The 22,360-nt window shown below is 47.1% G+C and overlaps 1 protein-coding gene across 2 annotated transcripts in view; it reads right to left on the bottom strand.

Moving 5' to 3' along the window:
* Positions 1-8,051: 8,051 nt before the first annotated feature.
* Positions 8,052-22,360, bottom strand: part of Nlrp12 (NLR family pyrin domain containing 12) — a 25,681-nt gene continuing 11,372 nt past the window's right edge. The window contains exons 4-10 of one of the 2 annotated variants that reach the window (XM_050129856.1): positions 19,490-19,660; positions 17,485-17,655; positions 16,566-16,736; positions 15,163-15,333; positions 12,639-12,809; positions 10,753-10,923; positions 8,052-8,555 (exon numbers count right to left, since the gene is read on the bottom strand). In XM_050129856.1, coding sequence (XP_049985813.1) covers positions 8,468-8,555; positions 10,753-10,923; positions 12,639-12,809; positions 15,163-15,333; positions 16,566-16,736; positions 17,485-17,655; positions 19,490-19,660 — 1,114 coding nt within the window. In that variant the 3' untranslated portion in view covers positions 8,052-8,467. The remainder of the gene's footprint in view (positions 8,556-10,752; positions 10,924-12,638; positions 12,810-15,162; positions 15,334-16,565; positions 16,737-17,484; positions 17,656-19,489; positions 19,661-22,360) is intronic. The other variant, XM_050129857.1, reaches the window with a different exon arrangement.

Genomic DNA, 22,360 nt, shown 5'->3' with positions numbered 1-22,360 from the left:
CCTTGAATTTCAGATTCTGCAGCCTCCACCTTCCAAATTCTTCCAGTAGTCTTCCTGCCTTTCCCCTTCTTTCCTTCAGCCTAGAAGGAATGCTGGCCGGGCCACGTGCTCCATCAACTGTTCTACACCTCCAGCCTTTCCTTGTGAGGCTTTAAGGAGTGTCGGGATCATTTCTCAGTAACGAGCCACATTGTCATAACAGGATATTATATTTAGCACAAGGCTTGAAAACATAAGCCCTATAGGAAGACTGCAGTGTGGGCTGAGACATACTTGTCTGACATGTGAGAGCTTCGTGGGTTCAGTCCCAAACACACACACACACACACACACACACACACAGAGTCACAGAGAGAGAAGGGGGAAAGGGGGGGAGGAAGGGAGGGAGAGAGAGATTCTTGTCCAGCCCCCCTTCCCCATGCTGGTTTCCACAGAATAAGTTTTCAGTAAAGAAGTGGCTAGTGAAAAGTTTCATAGTCACAAGGTATCCATCACAAAAACTCAGTTCCTGGATCCGACTAGAAAAGCAGCCTGGGAGAATGGAAAGAGGAGGGTGTTAGCCTGTGCAGCAATTTTGCAGAAATTGGAATCTCCTGGATCAAATAACTTATTCTAAAAAAAAAAAGCCTTTAATCCCAGCACTCAGGAACCAGAGGCCTGTGGATCTCATTGAGTTTTCAAGGCCAGCCTGGTTTACAAGGGCTAGTTCCAGGTGAGGCTCTAAAGCTACAGAGAAACCCTGATATGGGAATCACTGTTACGAGTTCAAGGCCAGCTTGGTGGACTTAGTGAATTTTAGATCAACCGCGGCTGCATAATGGGCCTCCCAGGTCTAGGCCTCTATAGGATTGGGACACCTGGTTCAGCTTCCTGCACTTTAGTCTGGGAACAATCTCGTTTTCTTATTCTGACCTAAGCACACTGGGTCACCCCCAAAAGAAACCTTTTTCCCCATTTTTTCTTATATCACTTTTCACAGAAGAAAATATGGTAGTTTACTCTGAGACGGCTTAGAGAAGATTATCTTTCAGTCTGCTCAGGGTGTGGATAAGCATTTGACGGCCAAAGGGATTACAGCAATTAATTTTGTGTATAAAAGGATTTCAAACACTGTGGGGAACTTTACGGAAGCAAGTGTTCTTATTGTTATGACCAGTCCAGCAGACAAAGCCAAGGCCTGGGAGGGGAAGGGAGGGAGGCCTGGGCCATTACCATTACAGCCAAGTCTGATGGCATGCAAATGACCGTCCTTCAACCTGGAGAATTTCTGGAGAGGTGAAATGTCGTCCATTCCTGGGTGCTAATTTCAAGCTGTCAAATCTCAACCCTCGGTTCTGTGAAATTTCCAGTAACTTCCTTCATACTGTCTTTAAAAAAAAAAAAACCGGTGGTAGTGGGAGAGCACGTGAGATGCCCCTTGGGTAAAGGCACCGCCCATACACCTAGTGCTCTAGGTTCCAGAGGACCACAGAGATGGAGAGCCAGATCCCTTAGAATGGTTTTACAGACAGTTGTGAGCTGCTATGTACTGGGATTTGAACCCAGGTTTTCTGGAACAGCAGCCAGTGCTCTTAACCTCTAAGCCATCTCTTCAGTCCCAGGAGAAATTTTTGTTGTTGTTTTGTTTTGTTTTTCAACCTAGGGTTTCTCTGCATAGCTTTAGAGTCTGGCCTGGAACTCACAGAGCTCTACCTGTCTCTACTTCCCGAGTGCTGGGATACTAGGCCTGTGCCACCACTGCTGAGCCAGGAGACATTTCTTTAGGCACGCTGTCTTTGGACCTCCAAAGAAGCACCCAACTCAAATAAATAAAATAAAATGAAAAGCCCAGCTCTCAGGAGGTAGAGTTCTGGGAGTTGGAGGCTGCCCTGCTTTTCATAATGAGTCTCAGGCCAGCCAGGGGTCTACATAGGGACCCTGTCTAAAATATAAATAAGTCAGGCAAGCACGGTACATACACCTTTTATCTCAGCACTTAGGAAGCAGAGATATACAGATCTCTTGAGTTTGAGTCCAGCCTGGACTACATAGAGAGACTGTATTATGTCTCAAGATAAATAAATAACCCATATCACCCCCCAAACCACAAAGGAACAAAAAAAAAGTAAATTACTTCATATAATGTAACATATGATAAAGAATAAAGTGTGTTAGGAACTTGCAGGGGCAGCTGGTAGCCTTGAGCCCAGGAAAGGAGCATTAGGAGAGGTGGTTTTCTCTACTCGTCAAGTCTGAAGCAGTTAGCTCAGCTCTGTGACTACGGAGCAGTCATTGAATGAGTCTAAAGCCATCGGCTCAGCTCTGTGGCTATGATCGTTCCGCCAACATCAGGGCCACTCAGACTCTAGCTGAGGAAAGAACTCTTACCCGTCGGCACATTGGTAGGACTGGAAGAGGGGGGATACCGGGGAACAGTAGCCAGAGCCTGGCCTGGCGCCTCCCTTCCCAGCTGTAGCACAAGCCCCACGCATTATGGCTGTTGCTCAGCACCAGGTAAAAGCCATAGGAGCACAATAATAGGGGCACACAGGCAAAACGAACATTTTTGCTGATTTTCATGTATCCCAGGTTGTCCTAAAGTTCAGTGAAGAGCCACCCTTGACCCTGATTTTCCGGTCCACCTAAGTGCTGAGCTGGCAAACGCCACCACACCCCGTGTATAGGGTGTTGGGGAGGGTTTAGTGCATGCTAGAAAAATACTTTTCATTTTTTTAGCCACATTCTTAGCCTCAAAGTGATGTTAGTTGGCCAAATGCTAGGCTTGCTACTAACTCAACTCCTCAAAAGACCCTTTGTGACAGATGTCTGTTTCACAGGCCTCGGAGAGAGGCTTTAGTCAGAACTCTGGAAGGCAGCTGGCAGTACAGAGCTGTGAGGGGGGAGCAGCAGTCCACCTCCACCCCTCCTCCACTTCCAGTTCCCTGCTTGGCCTCAGGGACAAAGGTGAACTCAGTGGAAGCCTGCCGAACTCTTTCTACACTTTTACCCTAGTGGCTTTCAAAACTGTCCTTTTCGGAGCCTGTCAGCTGTCTTAATCGTGTAAAGGTGCTCGCTGCCAAACCTGAAAACCAGAGAGTTCAGTCCCTGGGCGCCACACTGTGAGAGAGAATCCACTGCCACAACTTACCTTCTCACATCTATGTGCTCCTAAAACACCTCTTGATACACCACCCACCACACAAACACCAAAATTAAATTAAATGTAATTTTGTTTCTTTTTCAAGATAGGATTTCCTCTGCGTAGCCCTGGCTGGCCTGAAACTTCAGAGGTCTGTCTGTCTTTGCCTCTAGAATGCTGGAATTAAAGGCGTGCACCACCACTGCCTGGCTCTAAATGCAGTTTTAAAAAGCTCATTGCAGTCTAGCTTGGTAGTTCAAGCCTTTATTATGAGAAACAGAAGTAGTGGCATCTCTGTGACTTAGTGGTCTGCATTGCCTACCTAGTGAGTTCCCGGCTGGCCAGAGCTATGTAGGAAGATCCTGTCACACATACACACACAAAATAAAATACATCCTCACAAACAAATAAAATAAAGCCAGGCGATGGTGGCGCACGCCTTTAATCCCAGCACTCAAGAGGCAGAGGCAGACGAGTCTGTGAGTTCGAGGCCAGCCTGGTCTACAGAGCTAGTTCCAGGACAGCCAGAGCTGTTACACAGAAAAACTCTGTTGCCTCTAAAAACCAAATCAAAACAAAAGCAAGCAAACAAAACACAAAATAAATCCTGAGGATGAAGCTAAGAATAGACAAGGCATAGTGGCCAAGGCCAGACTGCAAAAGCAGAGGTGGAGGATGATTCAAGGTTATGCTTAGCTACGTAGAGAACCCAAGGCTAGCCTAGCCTACCCTAGCCTAGGAAGACCCAGTCTTAAAATAAATAAAGGAAGAAAGACTAAAAAGGAATCCAATATTCTAGACTATAAAACCAATATCCTTGTTGCTATTGTTATTCGCTGAGACAGAGTTTCTCGTTGTAGTCTTGTCCCTAAACTAAACTCAAGAGATCCATCTACCTGCCTCCCAAATGCTGGGGTTAAAGGTGTGTATCTCTATATGGAGCCAAATCCATATCTTTACCTGCTTCCCCAAATCTAAGACCTAGCTGCGTGCTGAAAAGGCTTCCCAAGACGTGGTGACTCCCTTTATTCATTTTATTAATATTTTGAAGACTGAATTTCATTATACATTTGTCACAAGCCTCTGCCTCACCAAGTACAAAAATAAAAGATACCACCCTACCTGGCTGATTAAAAAACAACAAACAAACAAATCCATTTCCTCTGCTAGGAGGGGGGAAAAAAAAAAACCGATGAAGGTCATTCTGCCCCAGGGAAGCTCAGCGCAGAGGAAGCTGGGTGGGTTGGGTAAGGATGGCCCCAGGTGGGGGAGGGGTACCAGAGCCTCCCAGTCCAGGGGGCCAATGAGCCCTCAGACTATATAAGAAGCTAGAGCCTTTTCCCTCTCCCAGAGACTTCTCTACACCCCTAGGGTCCAGCTTGCGCTCCCGGTGACTGACTTCTGCACCACGTTCCTCGGCCGGCTTTCTCCGCAGGGAAGGTAATCCGTTTTTGGGTTTTTTTTTTTTTCTTCAGTTTCGGGATCCTTGGCTTTGAGGGGCAGTAGTAGTCTTGATATTAATGATTTTTTTTTTGGACGTTACATACTTAGTTTGAGCGGGCCGGAGATATTGCATGGGCCAGACTGAGTAAAACTCAGTTCTGCCGGCCTCCCAGGCCTTTTTGAAAACTAGGATTTTTCGTCTCCTGGCCCCCATGGTAAAGATTGGTATAAGTTACAGACCATGTGTGGGAGTCAAGGAGGTCGAGGGTCCCAGGCAATTACATTCCCAATGACTTTTTTTTTTAGTCCATACTTTGCTTAGTTTTGGAACTGTGTACTAACCTCATGTTTTCCTATCATACAGGTTTTGGGCGCGAACTGAAGGCGTGGATTCAATTTCAGCTTTCTGGCGGGTAAATTTTTTTCCGGTTTGCGTGACTCTGAACCATCTCAGCCTGTGGTACTCAAACTGTGGGGGCATTTTTTGTTTTTGAATAAAAGTGCCGCCAGGTTTTGAGCGTTACCGGTTGAGAAAACGGCGATTTCCTTGGGCCAGTAAAAAGTCTAGCCATTTTAGTGGCTTATCTGGCATCCCAGTAGTGTGGGGCACTCTGGACTTCTACGCTATCCCTTTTGTGTCACGTGTCTAGGGTAACTTACTCTGAGCTGGGTTTCCGGGCATGGATGGAGTAAAGGGATGTTGCAGATTGGGAAGATTCGGGAAGGACGCGGACTTCCTGCCCAGTAGCCAGTAACTGAAGCGGCGGTGTCGGGAACCTTAGGAGTCATGGCCCAGGCTCGAGGGAACGGACTACTCACATAGTGGGCAATAAAGTGGAGGCCCTCTCTGAGACAGAACTAGAAAGTGCTTCCACTTTGTGTGCCACTGTGTGGGGAACCCTGTATCTATGTTGGCAGGCCCCTAAAGTCTTCCAGAGAAGCATTTGTGCATAGGTACCTATATGTTCCTTGGACCTTAAAGGTAGTGAGAGCTGAGCAAGCTACAACGGTTACGTTTTGAAACTTTAACCCTTGACGCCAGTTTAGGTCACATCTTAGGGTTGAGATGAAAGGGATAATATATGAGCCTTCTCATTTGTACGGACCTTGGGATGCTCAACCTGTGATACTCAAACTGGGGGCTCTTTTTTTTTTCTTTGAAGAAAAGTGCCGCCAGGTTTTGAGTGTTACCGACTGAGAAAACTCGGCGAGGTTCTCGTGGCTCATGGTTCTGTGCAAGTGCTGTTGGGTTTCACGGGTGGGCCCCATGTGTTTCCAAGTAAGGACATACCTAAGGGGAATCAGGATCCGCTGGGATCTGGTGCGCACAGTGACGATCAAAGTGGAAGCCCTCTCTGAGGTTTGTCCAGAAAGTGCATCCATTTTGTTGGTCTCTGTATGTACAAGGCATCTGGAAACCCAGCCCATCCAGTTACAGCCTGGAGTCTGAAGGCTAAAGGTGAATTCCTTTTACCCTACTTCGCTGGTGCTGGAGAAGTTGGATGCCGGAACTTGGTGAGCATGGGGGGGGGGGAGACGGGTCTTAGAATGGGCAGGAGTGAAGGGAGTCTGCTTGCGGTAGGGTATATAGAAGGCCTGGCTGGGGGATAATTTTAAGTTTTTTTTTTCCAGCTTATTTACCACGGATCCACAGATCTTAACCTGCAATACTCAAACTATGGAGACACTTTTTATTCCAGGGAAGAAGTGCCACCCAAGTTTTGAGAATTGCCGATTGAGAAAGCAGCTTGGGGATTTGCCTGCCCACCTGATGGCACTCAAATGTTAGCTCTCTTCTCTTTCTCCAAGTGGAAAGTGTTGCAACATTTGGGTGTTGTCTGTGGGTACCACCCACCACCCGTGCAGTGGAGGGGGCTCAGTGAGCCTTCCCCGGGAAATGGGGGGTTGAGGTGGATGGGTGGGGGAGATAGATGCACCTAGGATAATGGCAGGAGGCTAGCTTGCTGGCAATGGGGGGGGAGTACTGTACTGTTACTGACTTTTAATGGTTTTAATGTCCTGTTTTCAGTTGGCGTGTGGGCTTCATGCTGCCTTCAGTCCCCGTCCATGTCCCAGGTAGCCGTACTCAAAATGGAGGCCCTCTCCAAGCCTTTTAAAGCGGAAAGTGCTTCCATTTTGTGTGTTGCTGTGTGGAGAATTCTGCGTGGAGCTTCAGCCGGAATTGCTCATTTGGTGAAACTCAAATGTGGAGCACTATTCTGGACTGAGTAGAAAGTGCTACGACATTTGAGTTTCCCCTGTGAGCACCCTTCAGCGCCCGCCCGTGCCCCCCCCCCTTCCTGAAGTCTGCAGTGGGAGCCTCCAGGCTTCTGAGGGGCCAGTCTCCAGTTTCCTGGTTGTGGGTGCTGAATTTTAATCCTAATGTTGAACTGTTTTTTTAATAAAAGTATTCTTTTTGGCACTTAATGGCTTCAGTCTTCTGTTTAACTACACGTGGCGGGGTTGGGCTTCCATTTTATGCACTTCCATGTGGTTTGGGTCACTTCCTGGGGCTGACCTTAAATGCTCAAATCTAGCATTATTATAAGCCGTGTCCCTTTGCATCTTTTAGTGGCTCCCTTAATTCAGTCCGAGGGACTTGCACCAGGTGGGAGGACTGGGACCGAGAACGGGTGTTATATGAATTTTTTTTGTGGATTTTTCGAGGTTTTGGTTCCTGTCCTGGAACTAGCTCTGAATGTAGTGGTGTAGTGTCTTAGAATTGTGATCCTGTAGATCACATTAGGGGAAATGGGAGGTAATGAACAAGGCTTTGAAATCACCAGTTAATTCCATGTCCAAATAGTGAAGCAGTTTTTGAGACTTGGAAACCAGATGAGCATGCATCTGTTTCAGGCCTCAAGGTAAAATCCCCAGTAAGGCTGAATTTGGGCGTGTGCTTAGTGTGTGTGGTGATGCATCTCTGGTCCTCCTGCTCAGTGGCATTCTTAGGTTCGATAGCCTTAATACCAGGAGCTAAGCCACCTATATTGCCCTGGACTTGGCATGGTTGTGAACTGTACTCGAGTTCAAACCCATTGCCCATAAAGACTGCCTCCCTGTACATGTACAGCCCAGATAAGGCACACCTCAAACTCTTAATACCAGGCATGCAATCTACTCAAGGACAGGTTTTCAATGTGAATAGCAAAGCAGTCCTGGATCTTTTTAGATCTGCCACCTCCGGAACCTTTAACCTACAGCCCCAGCTTAACTTGGCTTCTACGGCACCACTTGTTTCTCGTGTAGTTTCCCACATGTGAGAACAATGTTAAGTAGGAAAGTTGGCAGGCAGGGAAGTATGAGCCACTATATCTGCAAGAATTCTGTGTTACTGATTGCTAGTGAATCACCTCTGGAAAATTAGCTCATACTGTACAAATAACTGCTTCTTGGGAAGCAGAACTCAAATTCAAGCCAAGTCTGGTCTATAGAGCAAGTTCCAGGACAGAGGAGGCTACACAGAAACCTCTAAACACTACTCCCCGTATGTACAATGTTCTCTGGGCATATTTTAATCTGTTGTAGTTTTAGACTTTGGCCAGTAGGTGGGAGCCTTGGTCCTATGACTGAAATTTCCAAGCCTCGAATTTTTTTGTTGTGTTGTCTTACTGCTCTACAAACCTGCTAACCATCATTCCCCATCTTAAATGATCTGCATGGGGCGACATCAAATCCAAAGAGCTGCATCAAAGATTGGTAATGACTCAACTGAACATTTTTGTCAGCTGGCACTTTCTGGGCCTCCTGTCCCAAGTCTTCTGATTCTTAGGGTGACCTTGAATTTCTAATCCTCCAGACTCCAGCACGGGACAGAGGCCGACCTCTGCCACAAAGTGCTGGATTGTAGTTGTCGGAGGGAATAAAAAGATTCTGATCGCCTCCATTCTGATGCAGCAGCAATGCTCAGCACCCAATGTCCAAGTACGGCTTTGTGACTCGAAGTGCTGCCAGCCTCCTGTGGGTCATTCTGCTCAGGTCCATTCCAAACAGCCTGGAGACAAAGCAGGGAACTGTCACTTAAGGTCACTAAAAAGATAGCCTGGTGAGGAGAATTTCCCTACTCAGTTTTCTCTGGGGCTGAATCGAGTGCTTCCTGCTTTTGTGTAGGGTTCAGTTCCACAGGGCCATTTTTAACTCCAGGTCCAAGGGATCCGACATTCTTTTTCTGGCCTATATCACCAGAAATGCATGTGTACACATACATACACACACAATTAACCATCAAAATCTCTCTGGCTTATTTTTTTGACAGGGTTTCTCTCTGTAGTCATGGCTGTCCTGAAACTCGTTCTGTAGAGCAGGCTGGCCTCAAACTTGCAGAGATCCCCCTGCCTCTGCTTCCCAAGTGTTGGGGTTAAAGGCATGCGCCACCACTGCCCAGCAGCAATTCAAATCACATTTTTTTCTTTTCTTTTTTTTTGGTTTTTCGAGACAGGGTTTCTCTGTGGCTTTGGAGCCTGTCCTGGAACTAGCTCTGTAGACCAGGCTGGTCTCGACTTCACAGAGATCCGCCTGCCTCTGCCTCCTGAGTGCTGGGATTAAAGGCGTGTGCCACCATCGCCTGGCTCACATTTTTTTCTTTTGAAGATTTCTTTTTTAGGCACATTGGGGTTTTGCCTGCATGAGGGAGCCAGATCCCCTGGAACTGGAGTTAGACAGTGTGAACTGCCATTTTGGTGGTGGGAATTGAACCCAAGTCCTTTGGGAAAATGGCCGGTGTTCTTAAACCACCGAGCCATCACAAAATCTTAAGGGAATGGGTAACAGAGATGACTCAGGATAAAGTCTCTTGCTGCCATGCTTATTACCCAGAGAGCACTCATCTCAAGTTGGCCTCACTCAGATTGTACAAGTGCTGTGGAACTCTGGAATGCAAATAAATGCAAAATTTTAAATACTCATTTGCAGTATTGGGACTTACAGTTCTGTGTATGCTAGGTAGGCAGGCACTCTCCTGATGAGCCATGAGCCATCCTCCTAGCTCACATTTTGGGATAGACTCTCATGAAGTTGCCCTGACTGGCCTTGAACCTGGGATCTTGTTGCCTCAGCTCCCTATAATGCTGGGATGTATACTCCTAGATTTTTTTGTTTTGTTTTGTTTTGTTTTTGTTTTTTTTGGTGTGAAGGTGTGCCTGTGGAGGCCAGAAATCAACCTGCATATGTTTTCCTTTCTATCCACGAAGGTCCTCGGGAGTGAACTCTGGTCACCAGGCTTGGCAGTAGATGCTTTAACCTGCCAGGTCAGCTCACCTGCCCTTTATTTTTGTCTTATGCATGAGTATTTTGCACACATGTACGACTGAACCTCATATTGCAGTGTCAATGGAGGTCAGCAGAGGTTATCGGATCCTCTGGATCTGGTTGTGAGCCACAAAGAACAAATTCTTTGTTGTTTGATTTTGTTTTTCGAGACAGGATTTCTCTGTAGCTTTGGAACCTGTCCTGGAGCTAGCTCTTGTAGAACAGGCTGGTCTCGAACACAAGTGTTCTTAACCACAGAGCCACCTCTCCAGCCTCCTTACTTCCCAATTGTTTGTTTGCTTGTTGGAGACAGGGTCTCTCTTCAGCCTTGGCTGACCTGGATTTCTTAGAGATCTTCCTGCCAAGTGCTGGAACTAAATATGTTCCCCACCACTCTGGGTTCCTTACTCCCAGTTTTAGGTGTATTTAAATAAATAAGAACTACAGGGAAACCCAACTTGTATTCTCATGTGGGATTAAAGGCGTGCGCCTCCATTGCCCGGCTATCCAGTTTTTTAAAATTTATTTAACGTAGCCCAGCACTCGGGGAGGCAGAGGCAGGCGGATCTCTGGGAGTTCGAGACCAGCCTGGTCTACAGAGCTAGTTCCGGGACAGGCTCCAAAGCCACAGAGAAACCCTGTCTCGAAAAACCAAAAAAAAAAAAAAAAAATTTATTTAACTTTATTTTATGTGCATTGGTGTGAAGGTGTCAGATCCCTGGAATTGGAGTTACAAATAGTTGTAAACTGCCATGTGGGTGCTGGAAATTGAACCCAGGTCATCTGGAAGAGCAGCTGTTGCTCTTAACCACTGAGCCATCTCTCCAGCCCCCTATTTATCCACTTGTTAACACATCTCAATTATTCAGTATTCCTACCCCCAAATCTGAGCCCAGCATTCTCAAATCCCCCATTCTCCCCAAGCAATCAGGATCATCTCTCACCACAAGACTCGAAGTTTGCACCCTGGATGCTTTAGCCTCTTGCACAGCAACCGGACACCTGTGTCCCCCAGAGCATTGTTGGTCAAATAAAGCTCCATCAGGGTCTGGCTGGTCCCCAGGATGGAAGAGAGGTCCTCACAGGCTTTTGATGTGAGGCCACAGCTGTCCAGCCTGCAGAAGACAAGTCGAAGGTGGGTAAGATGAGCTTTTCAGGGAATTGGGGTGCTGATTTTGAGGTGATCAGGTTTAGAGGAAACAGGCATGAGCCCATCCAGTGGTTGCTGGACACACTCCTTGGTGAGCAGTGTATCCCTTAGCAAGTAGTCTCCCTCCCATGCTCCCACAGGTAACCCGAATTAAATTAGCTTCACTTTGATGGGCAGAAGCAGTTGGATCTGACTTCAAGGCTACCCTCGTCTACAAAGCTGAGTTTCAAGAGAGTCATGGCTACACAGAATAACCAAGGGGTGGTGGTGGTGAGGACTTGGAGACAAAAAAATAATACAAGTTATACCAATGTGAGTTATTATAGACTGGATCCCTGGTCAGTGATTTCCTTTTGCATTTACTTGTTCCTCAGTTTTTGCCTGGAGCCAAATTTGGATATAAGGGTAGAGGTAGGGATGGCTCCAGCCCTCAACAGGTTTCTGTCCCCAGAGAACACATCGTCGATAAATGATAAATCCAACGCCTGCAGCTTTTTAAGGATGTAGATTGGTGGTGGCACTCAGAAGGCGAGCCAGGCAGATCTCTATGAGTTCAAGGCCAGCATGGTCTACAAGAGCTAGTTCCAGGACAGGCTCCAAAGCTAAACAGAGAAACCCTGTTTGGGTCTTGGGGGGTGGGATGAGGGGAGTGGAGAAAGCCATGATTTGGAAGACTAGTCATGGTGGCTCACACCTGTAATCCCAGCAGAGGGAAGCAGATCTCTGAGTTTCAGCGCAGCCTGGTCTACAGCGTGGGTTCCAGAACAGCCAGGGGTAAGCAGAGAAACCGACGCAGGGAGGAAATAATCTGGGACCCAGTAGGCAGAACAGCCCCACAGGGATCCTGCTGTGAATCAGGGTCAGCCTGAGAGTGGGGCCAGTATAGTAACAAGTCACAGAAGCCACACATCCCAACAGCAGGAGCTGGAAAAGATGGCTCAGTGGGTTAAGACTCTCTCCTAGAGGACCCAAGTGTGGTTTCCAGTACCAAGTTTGTTGGTTCACAACAACCTGTAACTGATAATGAAGGGGAGTATGGGATCTGATGCCATCTTCTGGCCTCTGTGGACACCCGCAGACCCAGATGCACTTATACATAGATGAAAAGAAAATGCCCAAATCAGTCCATGCCTGAAGTCTGGTCCTTTTAGCTACACAATTAGTAAATGCTCCCCTACACCAGAAGTTTGTCACCTGTTTTTGTGTGTGTGGTGGGAGGTTGCTTTTTGGAGGATGGGACATCTATTCTGTCTCTGGTTTCTCTCTCTGTCTCTGTCTCTCTCTTTTTCTGAGACAGGGTTTCTCTGTAGCTTTGGAGCCTGTCCTGGAACTCGCTCTGTAGACCAGGCTGGTCTTGAACTCATAGAGATCCGCCTGCCTCTGCCTGCTGAGTGCTGGGATTAAAGGTATGAGCCACTACCGCTCCTCTGGGTCATGTTTTTTAATGTGTTTTCTGTTTTCACAATAAAAACAGCCATCATTTTTTTTTCTGTTTTGTTTTTTGAAGTAGCATCTCTTACAGCTCAAGCTGGCCTGATACTAGTTATGAAGCTGAAATTAGCCTTAACATTTCTGCTTAACCAGGTGGTGGTGGCGGCGGCGCATGCCTTTAATCCCAGCACCCCTCCATTAACATCCCCACCCTACTCCTGTCCCCTTCCTCCCAAGGAAAACACTCACCACAGCTTCTGGAGTCTGCAGGCCGGATGCCGAAGTCCTTCTCCCAGCAGCCGCAGGCCCCTGTCTCCCAAGTCATTGAAGCTCAGGTCCAGCTCTCGGAGGCAAGTGTTGACCTGGAGCACACGGGCAATCCCTGCACATGCATCTGAGCCCAGTCGGCAAATGCCCAGCCTAGAGGAAGAGATGGCCAAACTGAGTTTGCCCTATAAATTTCAGCAATGTCACCAGGACTGGGCTTAAGTGTCAAATGTGTATGCTGGGTGTAGGGGTGCGGCTTTGCCCTCCTGAGAGAGGCAAAGGGGGAGAAAGCAGAGAGGAAGAGATAGAAAACAAGGGCCCTGGCAGCTCACAACTGGCTATAACTCTAGTCCCAGGCAATTTAAAGCCATCTTCTGGCCTCTGTTCATGCACTTGGTCACAAGCACACATGCAGGCAAAAAGTCAAATATGCAGAAATTTTTTTGTTTTTTGTTTTTTTTTTTGAGACAGGGTTTCTCTGTGGCTCTGGAACCTGTCCTGGAACTAGCTCCTGTAGACCAGGCTGGCCTCGAACTCACAGAGATCCGCCTGCCTCTGCCTCCCGAGTGCTGGGATTAAAGGCGTGCGCCACCATCGCCCGGCTTATGTAGAATTTTTTAATCTAAAAAAGAAGAAAGGCAGGGGGTTGATAGAGAGTACATGCCTAAGACACAAAGCCCTGGGCTCCATCCCTAGTGTTTCGTGAATGGGGTGTGGTGTTGTTTGTCTGTGGGCATCGGATTTGGGAGGTAGAAGCTGGGAGATCCGGAGTTCAGGGTTGTCCTAAGCTACATAGGAAAGTTTGAGGTCAGTCGGTTGGTTAGCCTGGGCTGCATGAAACCCTGTCTTCAAAAAAAAAAAAAAAATAAGTAAAAGCATATGACCGAGGATGTGAGACCCCCCTTTCTCTGGGCACACATACACTCACAAAGGTACATATGCGAAAATAAAATTAATATTTGTAAAAAGGTTTTAAAGATAATTTTCCTTTTTATGTGTGTGGATTTTTTTTTTGAGACAGTATTCTCTGTGTCGCCCTGCTTCCTCAGTGCTGAGATTAAAGGTCTCAGCCACCATGCCCAGCCTGGCTCTATCTTTTTTTAAACAATTTATTTTTATTTTACGTGGGTTTTGTGTTTTACCCTGAAACGGGAGTTACAGGCAGTTATGAGCTGCCATGTGGGTGCTGGGAATTGAACCCAGGTCCTCTGGAAGGGGAGGCAGTGCTCTTAACCACTGAGCCATCTCTCTAGCCTTTACATTTTTTTTAAAGTTAGTAGCATGTGTGCACGAGCATGCGTCTGTACATACGCTGTTTTGCCACAATGTCAGAAAACAACCTGTGGGAGTTGGTTCTCTTCTTCTACCATGTAGGTCTCAGGATTTGAACTTAGATCATCAGGCTTGCCAGCAAGGAGTCATATAGTCCTGGATGTTCTGGAACACTCTGTGTAGACCAGGGTGATTTATTTATTTATTTAGAGACAGGGTCTCACTGTCTATCCTGAAACTCATTATATAGATCAAGTTGGCCTGGAACTCAAAGACCTCCACTTGCCTCTCTGCCTCCCGAGCGCTGGAATTAAAGGCATGCACCACGGTACTGGGCTAAAAATACACCTTTAAAAAACATTTATTTTTACTTTACGGTGTATGAGTATTTTGCTTGCATGTATGTGCATCACATGTATCCCTAACATCTTCGCAGGCCAGAAGAGGGTGTTAGAGCTCCCGGGACTAGAATTACAGATGATCCGTTATAGGTGGTTGTGAACCACATTGTGGGTCCTGGAACAGAACCCAGGTCCTCTGTAAGAGCAACAAGACTGAGACTTCTCTCAGGCATCGTAGGCATTTTCTTCTTCTTCTTTCTTTCTTTTTTATTTATTTATTATGTACAGTGTTCTGCCTGCATACGAACCTACACCTCAGAAGGGGGCACCAGATCTCATTATAGATGGTTGTGAACTCAGAACCTCTGGAAGAACAGTCAGTGTTCTTAACCTTTGGGCCATCTCTCCAGCCCCCCCATCGTAGGCATTTTCTTGATGGTTAATTGATGTAGGTGCCCACTGTGGGTAGTATAGGCCTGGGCTGTAGACTAACAGCCAGCAGAGCCAGTCAGAGAGAACCAGCCAGTAAGCAGCATTCTCCCAATGGTTTCTCCTGCTCCAAGGTTCTGCCTAGGCTTCCCTCAGTGACAAACTATAACCCTTGCCTTCCCAAGTCGCCTCTGGTCATGCTCTTTTATCACAGTTACAGAAAGCCAACCAGAACAGAGGCTCACTTCCGTCAGTAGTATCCGTTCTGAGACGGGACGGATGAGCCAGTCTGCCCTGGAAATGAAGTGGACAGCAGATCAGAGGGGCGATTTCAGGGGATGTCAGAGACTTGTGTAAAGGCCCCGTGGCAGGAAATCCTGAAAGCTGGCAAGGAATTGGGAGGCACCATGACCTCCGTGGCAGAAAAGACAGGGCAAGGATGCTAAGCTGGTAATCCCACTCACCGGAGGGTCTGGAGTCTACAGTCTGGGTGCCCAAGGCCCTCACACAGCAAAAGCACCCCAGGATCCCCAAGGTCATTCAGACCCAGGTCTAGCTCTGTCAGGCTCTGGTTCATGCTGAGGCTAGAGGCCAGATCTTCACAGGCAGCCTGGCCCAGGTGGCAGATCTTCAGCCTGCGGAAAAAAGCCAGTCAGTGAGTATGATAGGGGATTTCCTGGGGACACTGATCTATCACGCTCTGCCCCCATCTTCAGAGTTCTGTGTTCTCATCAAGCTATGTGGCACACACCTGTGACACCCACCAGCCCTTGGTAGACAGGCAAGAGGATGCTCCTGCTCCATCAGAGACTATACTGGGTATATAGGGAGGCTGAGGCTCAAAAAGCAAGGGGGTGTAGGTGGGTGGAGCTCAGTAGTAGGGCAAAGTCAGCCTCTGCTTTCACGGTGTGGGCCCCAGGCACGAAACTTAGATTGACGGTCTTGGTGACGGTAACCTCACTGCTGAACCATCTCACTAGCCCCTACCGATATTTTTTTAGTAAGACTTCTTTTTATTGGTAAAACAAGCAAAACTAGCATGTGTCTCACGCCTTTGATCCCAGTATTTTGGGGTGTGTGTGTGTGTGTGTGTGTGTGTGTGTGTGTGTGTGTGGAGATCATTTTCTTCCTTATTCGGTAATGGTTGAACTTCCTCAGGAAGTGGAACTTTGGTCATAAGCCTTGATGGTCAGTGCCTTTACCTGTGGAGCCTTCTTTCTGGCCCCTGCTATCGAATCTCTCTCTCTCTTACTTTTTTAGATTATTATCTTATGGGGTTGGCGAGATGGCTCAATGGTTAAGAGCACTGGCAGTTCTTGCAGAGGACCTGGGTTCAATTCCCAGCACCTACATGGCAGCTCACAACTGTCTGCAACTCCAGTTCCAAGGAACCTAGCACCCTCTCACAAACATACATGCAAGCAAAACACCAAAGCTCATGAAATAAAAATACATAACATCATTTATAATTATAATTTGAAGATTAGATTATCTTATTTTATGTATATATTAGTGTGTGCCTGGTGTCTGTGGTAACCAAAAGAGAGTATTGGATCCCCTAGGACTTTACAGACAGTTGTGACTGCCACATGGGTGCTGGTTAAACTGAACCAAGTTCCTATTGTAAAAGCAACAAGTGCTCTTAACCACCAAGCCATCTCTCTAGCTCCCTTTTATTTCGGGTTCAAGTAAGATGCCAAGAACATGAGGTGGTGGCTCATGCATTTAATCCCAGCACTTGGGAGGCAGAGGTCTCCAAGTTCGAGGTCAGCCTGCTCTACAGAGCAAGTTCCAGGGCATCCAAAGCCACACAGAGAAACCCTCTCTCGAAAAACTTACTCTCCAAGTCAACCCCTGAAGAGCTCACCACAAGGTGCGCAGCCTGCAGACTGGGTGCCTCAGCCCTTGACACAACAACTTCAGTCCCAAATCCTGCAAGGCGTTTCCTGTCAGGTCCAGCTCCACCAGATGTGAGTTGCTGCTGAGGACACTGGCGATCTCTCCACCGGCTGCAGCCTCCAGTAGACACTTTCTCAGCCTGGGAGACAGTGAAGAGGATGACATGTCCTGACCTACATACATCTCCTGTTTAGTCACCTAAGAGGAACCTATGCAATTTTCTCTCTTTCCTATGTGGTTGGGTTTTGTGTGTTTGTTTTGTTTATTGAGACAGGGTCTTAGGAGTCCATGCTAGTGTGGAGCTCACAGAGATCCACCAGGCTCTGGCACCCAATCGCTGGAATTAAAGGTGTGCATCACCACACCTGACTTCCAAGGGTGTGATCATGTACCCCTTTAATCTCAGCACTGGGAAGGGAGAGGCACACAGATCTCTGTGAGTTCGGGGCTAGCCTGATCTCCATAGCAAGTTCTAGGTTAGCTACACAGTGAGACCTTGCCTCAAAAGATCAAAACCCAAGATAAACAAAAACAAATAAAATCTATCTACTTTTTTTTTTTTAATCAAACTTTTTGGGATAGTAGGAAAGGGGGGGGCAGGTTTGATCTGTGCAAGTGATATACAGCAAAAATGTATAGGAGGATAGGTGTGGTGATACACTATCAGCATAGAAACAAATAAAAGGGCAGCCTATTCTACAGAGCAAGACTGGGGTCAGCCTCGCCCACACGAGACCCTGTCTTAATAAACTGAGAGAGAGAACAGGGGGTGGGGGAGGATGAGACACTGAACTCCAGTAATATGTTAATATGCTTATGGATATAAAAAGGAGGAGGGAGCAAGAAGAGGAGGAGGGAGAGAAGGGGAGGAGGGGAAGAACACCCACTGAATCATCTGCAGCCTACACCTGGGGTGCCGCAGGCCCTTGCAGAGCAGTTGCAGGCCTGGGACCCCAATGCTGTTGCCACTGAGGTCCAGCCTGATTAAATTCCTGTTGGCGATGAGAGCTGCTGCAAGATCCTGGCAGGCTGATCCAGAGACCTGACACCGTTTCAGCCTGAGGCGAGAAGGAAGATGGAACCAAGTCATTTTATTTGGTAGCTCTTCTGGAATTCTGGCTTTATTTATTTATTTATTTATTTATTTATTTATTTATTTATTTAATGTAGCCTTGACTGTCCTGGAAAACTGCCGTAGTAGAGCGGGCTGACCTTGAATTCACAGAGATCTTTGCCTGCCTTTGCCCCTCAAGTACTGGGATTAAAGGTGTGTGCCACCATACTTGGGTTGTTCCCCCCCCCCCTTTTATCTGATATAAAATAAAGGAGTTCCTAGTTTAGCGACAGAGTCCTTGAGTTGCAGGTTGTTTCTGGTCTAAGGGCAACGAGAGAGAGAGAGAGAGAGAGAGAGAGAGAGAGAGAGAGAGAGAGAGAGAGAGAGAGAGAGAGAGAGAGAGAGAGAGAGAGAGAGAGAACTGGAGAGATGGTTCAGAGGTTAAGAACACTGGCTGCTCTTCCGAACGTCTGAACGTCCTGAGTTAGGAATTCCCTCAGCAACCACATGGTGGCTCACAACCATCTGGAATGAGACCTCATGTCCTCTTCTGCAATGCATGCATGCATTCCTAATTATGTAAGGAAGTAGGGAGATGACAGCTGTTAAGGCTTGGTATGGGGATTTTTATTCCAGGACAGCTGAGGCTACAGTGAGACTCTGTCTTGGAAAACAAAAAATGACCTGGGCAGTAGTGAGAAACAGAAGCAGGCAGGTCTCTGTGAATTCGAATCCAGCCTGGTCTTTAAGAGCTAGTTCCAAACCAAGCGGGCAGTGGAGGCGCACGCCTTTAATCCCAGCACTCGGGAGGCAGAGGCAGGCGGATCTCTGGGAGTTCGAGACCAGCCTGGTCTACAGAGCTAGTTCCAGGACAGGCTCCAAAGCCACAGAGAAACCCTGTCTCAAAACAAAACAAAACAAAACAAACAAACAGAAAAAAGAGCTAGTTCCAGGATCCAAAGAAACAGAGAAACCCTGTCTCAAAAAATAAAAAACAAATACAAAAGCAAAAAATGAACAAACAAAAAAATCATAAAAATGTTATGGGGGCTCGATAGATGGTCCCGTGAGTAAAGTGGAAGCCTGTGTTCTATCCCCAGCACCCAAGGAAAAATCTGGGTGTGGCTCAGTGGTAGACCCCTTTCTGAGAATTCCCCCAGTGAAGGGCTGGGGGTGCAGCTCAGTGTAGACCCCTGCCTAGCACAGAGGAGGCAGAGGCAAGTGGATTCCAGGGGTAAGCTCCAGGTTTAGTTTAAGAGCTTGCTTCAAAATATAAGGTTGTCAGGCTGGAGCGAAGGATCAGTGGTTACAGGCATATATTGCTTTTGCAGAGGACACAAATTCAACTACTAGAACCTATGTCAAGCAGCTAACAACTGCCTGTAACTCTCGTTTCAGTCCTCCAATAGAACTCTAGTTCTAATACACCTCTGTCCTCATATGCAGACATACACATAAAACAATAATAATAAACCTATGTATTTTAAGGCTATAAACCAGTGGTGGCGCATGCCTTTAATCCCAGCGCTCGGGAGACAGATCTCTGAGTTCAAAGCCAGCCTGGTCTAGGACAGTCAGGACTACCCAGAGAAACCCTGTCGTGAAGAAGAAAAATAAAATTGGTGCACTGGAGATGGCTCGGTATGCAAGCCTGACAAGACAAGTTTGATTCCTAGAACCTAGAACCTTCTTAAAAGTGGAAGAAGAGGCTACCCCATTGTAATATACTGTCACACGAGCCATGGCAATCAGATACACCACCTTGTGTGTCCTTAGATGAGCCTCATGGGAGAGGGTGGTGGGGACCTCGAGAAGCTCATGTTGCAGCTGGGACTCACCTCAGGTTCTGAAGCTTGCAGTTGGCATGTCTGAGGCCTTGGCAGAGCAGCCGCACGCCCCAGCTGCCCAAGGCATGGCGGTACAAGGCCAGCTCGACCAGGTTTGGGTTGGTGCAGACCGCTGCTGAGAGATGTGCACTGTAGACATCAGGAAGTGTGTTCCTCTCCTGTCTGGGTAAAGGACGGGTAGTTCAGTAGTCTGCGAAATCATTATGGTTGACACAGGAACTCACTAACCAGCTCAGGAAGCATGGTGGCCTTTTACAGATCACCTCCTTTTCTCTCCTATTTTCAACTTATCTCAAACTCCAAGCCTTATTCTTTGTGTGTGTGTGTGTGTGTGTGTGTGTTTGTGTGTGTGTGTGTGTGTATATGTGCATATAGGGGTGAGATGGGGTCTCATGTAGCCCAGGCTGGTCCTTAACTTATTGTGTACCTAAGGATGACCTTGAACTCCACATCCTCTGTCTTTCACCTCCCAATTTCTGGGATTACAGCTGAGTGAGGTATCATGATTGACTTCAGAGACAGTTCTTTTATTTTTCTATTATGTCTTCCTTCTTTCCTAACTTTCTATGTTTTTGTTTTGTTTTGTGACAGGGCCTCACTATGTAGCTCTGGCTGTCCAGGAACTCACTAGTTAGGCCAGGTTGGCCTTGAACTCAGAGAGTTAGGTCTTCCTGCCTCTGGAGTGCTGGAATGAAAGGCATGTGCCACCACGCCCTGCTGAAAGGTTTGTAATAACAGTCTCCCTATCTTGAGCTCCAGTTAGTATCAGTGGGTATTGTTTAGGCGCCCATTTAGGCTCTTGCATTATTGGTCTTTTTTTTTTGTTATAGGGGCCACCATACATGTTTGGGGGACCACCTTGTATGGACCCCACTGAGTATTATTAGGGACTGTCTTCTGTTTAGCTGGAACCACGCTGCCTAATGTGCCAATTCGAAGCATCTCCCACGTCTTGCCACTAGATGTCAATAATATCACTGGCTTCCTAGTGAGACACTTAAAACATTGTCACAGAATTCCTGGATGTGGGCTGAGGGCCTGGGTGAGAGGCAACAAAATCCTTGGCTGGTGGTCATGGTGACTCACACTTGTAATCCTAACACCGGGAGGCTAGGCAGGAGGACTGCCAGGGTGAGACCCTGTCAAAGCAGGCGGGCATGGTGGTGAATACATGTTATTCCAGCGCCTGGGAGGGTGAGGCTGGAGAATCAGGGGTTCAGAATCATCTTCCAATACATACCTAGTTGGAGACAAACTTGGGCTACATGGGACTCAAAATCGAAAGTAGGGCCAGAGAGACAGCTGAGCATGTAAAAAGTTTGCTATAAGCCTGGCACTTGACTTTCTGAATCCCCAGAACCCACCCAGAGGCATAAAACACACATACATAACACCTGCCCTGGAGCACCTGCACACAAGAGACGCACACACACAGAGTAGAAGACACCTGGGTGGTAGAGGCACAGACCTTTAATCCCAGCATTCAGCTCTTGACAGAGGTGGGTAAATCTTTTGAGTTAGAGGCCAGCCTGGTCTACAGTGAATTCCAGGACTGCCAGGGTTACACAGAGAAACCCTGTCTTGTGGGGAGGGGAGAGAGAGACGCAAAGGAACACAGAGAGGCATAAAGACACACACACACACACACACACACACACACACAGAGACACGGCACAGACCACGTGGCGACCATTGCTGCTGGGCAAAGTTCCAGCATTTTGAATTGCGAATCACAGCTCTCCACCACCTTTTTGCTACTTATTGATTCTCACTATGTGCTAGGGGAGTTCCTTATGCCTTTTCCTTTGGGAATTTTGTGTGAGCTTTGGTGTAGGATGAGAACATATACAATGGCAGTCTCTTTAAATGAAATAATTCTTTGGAAAAAAGTCCTTGCTACGGAAGAACTACACAGCAAGATATGCCTACTCTCCACACAGGACTCCCTACTGTGCCCTCCCCACCCCCATTACACCCGGAAGAGAGACATTAAAGACTTACTAACTGGGCTTACCTGGTCCCAGGGTAGACAATGGAGAGAAACAATGGGGCCATATCAAGAACCTGAAACCATTCAGGGCACAAGTTCAGTTAATAAGCATAGTGGCTTACTGGACGAGTAGCAAGTTCTGATCAGCCCCAAGGGGAACAGAATCCATTAAGAAGTTAGACTGGGGCTGGAGAGATGGCTTAGTGGTTAAGAGCACTGACTGCTCTTCCAGAGGACCTGGGCTCAATTCCCAGCAACCATAAGGTGGCTCCAAACCATCTGTGATGAGATCTGGCGTCCTCCTTGGGCATATGGGTATAAATGGAGGCAGAAAGTTGTGTGCATAACAAATAAATAAATCTTAAAAAAAAAAAAAGAAGTTAGACTGGCTTGATGCCCTTTGGCACACAGAGACATATACATTAAAGGAATCGGAATGGAAAAAGAGGAAGATGTCGGGACCTTCCCTTTTGGAAGCTTAAGAGGGTAACAAGCCATATTATAAGACTGAGGCACAAAGGAATGCAATTAGGAAACAGCTCAATGCTTGTGGTGCTCATGGTACAAAAAACTACATCATGCCCCCTGAAAAATGGAAATTGCTCTCATGGGCTTGGTTCTTGGGATTCAATGTCTGACACCTCCTGACCATGTAGGAAGAAGTGTAATAGGGTACTTGGTGCGGTTACTGAATCTTAGAGGACAATAGGCATTTATATTCTCGCTAAACTTGTTGCTTTCTGCTTCAAGAAAAATATTGTAATGACATTGATGATTGCTTTCACGCCAGAATCATTGCCTGCTTTCAATATTGCTTGTGGTTAAGCTAAAATGCAGTTAGAGTATATAAGGTGTAGCCTATTTTCTTTTTT

The sequence above is a fragment of the Alexandromys fortis genome, unplaced genomic scaffold (genome assembly GCF_014885135.2).
Source record: "Alexandromys fortis isolate MF-2015 unplaced genomic scaffold, M_Fortis_MF-2015_v1.1 scaffold_282, whole genome shotgun sequence".
NCBI lineage: Eukaryota > Metazoa > Chordata > Mammalia > Rodentia > Cricetidae > Alexandromys > Alexandromys fortis.
This window is presented reverse-complemented; position numbering and strand designations above follow the sequence as displayed.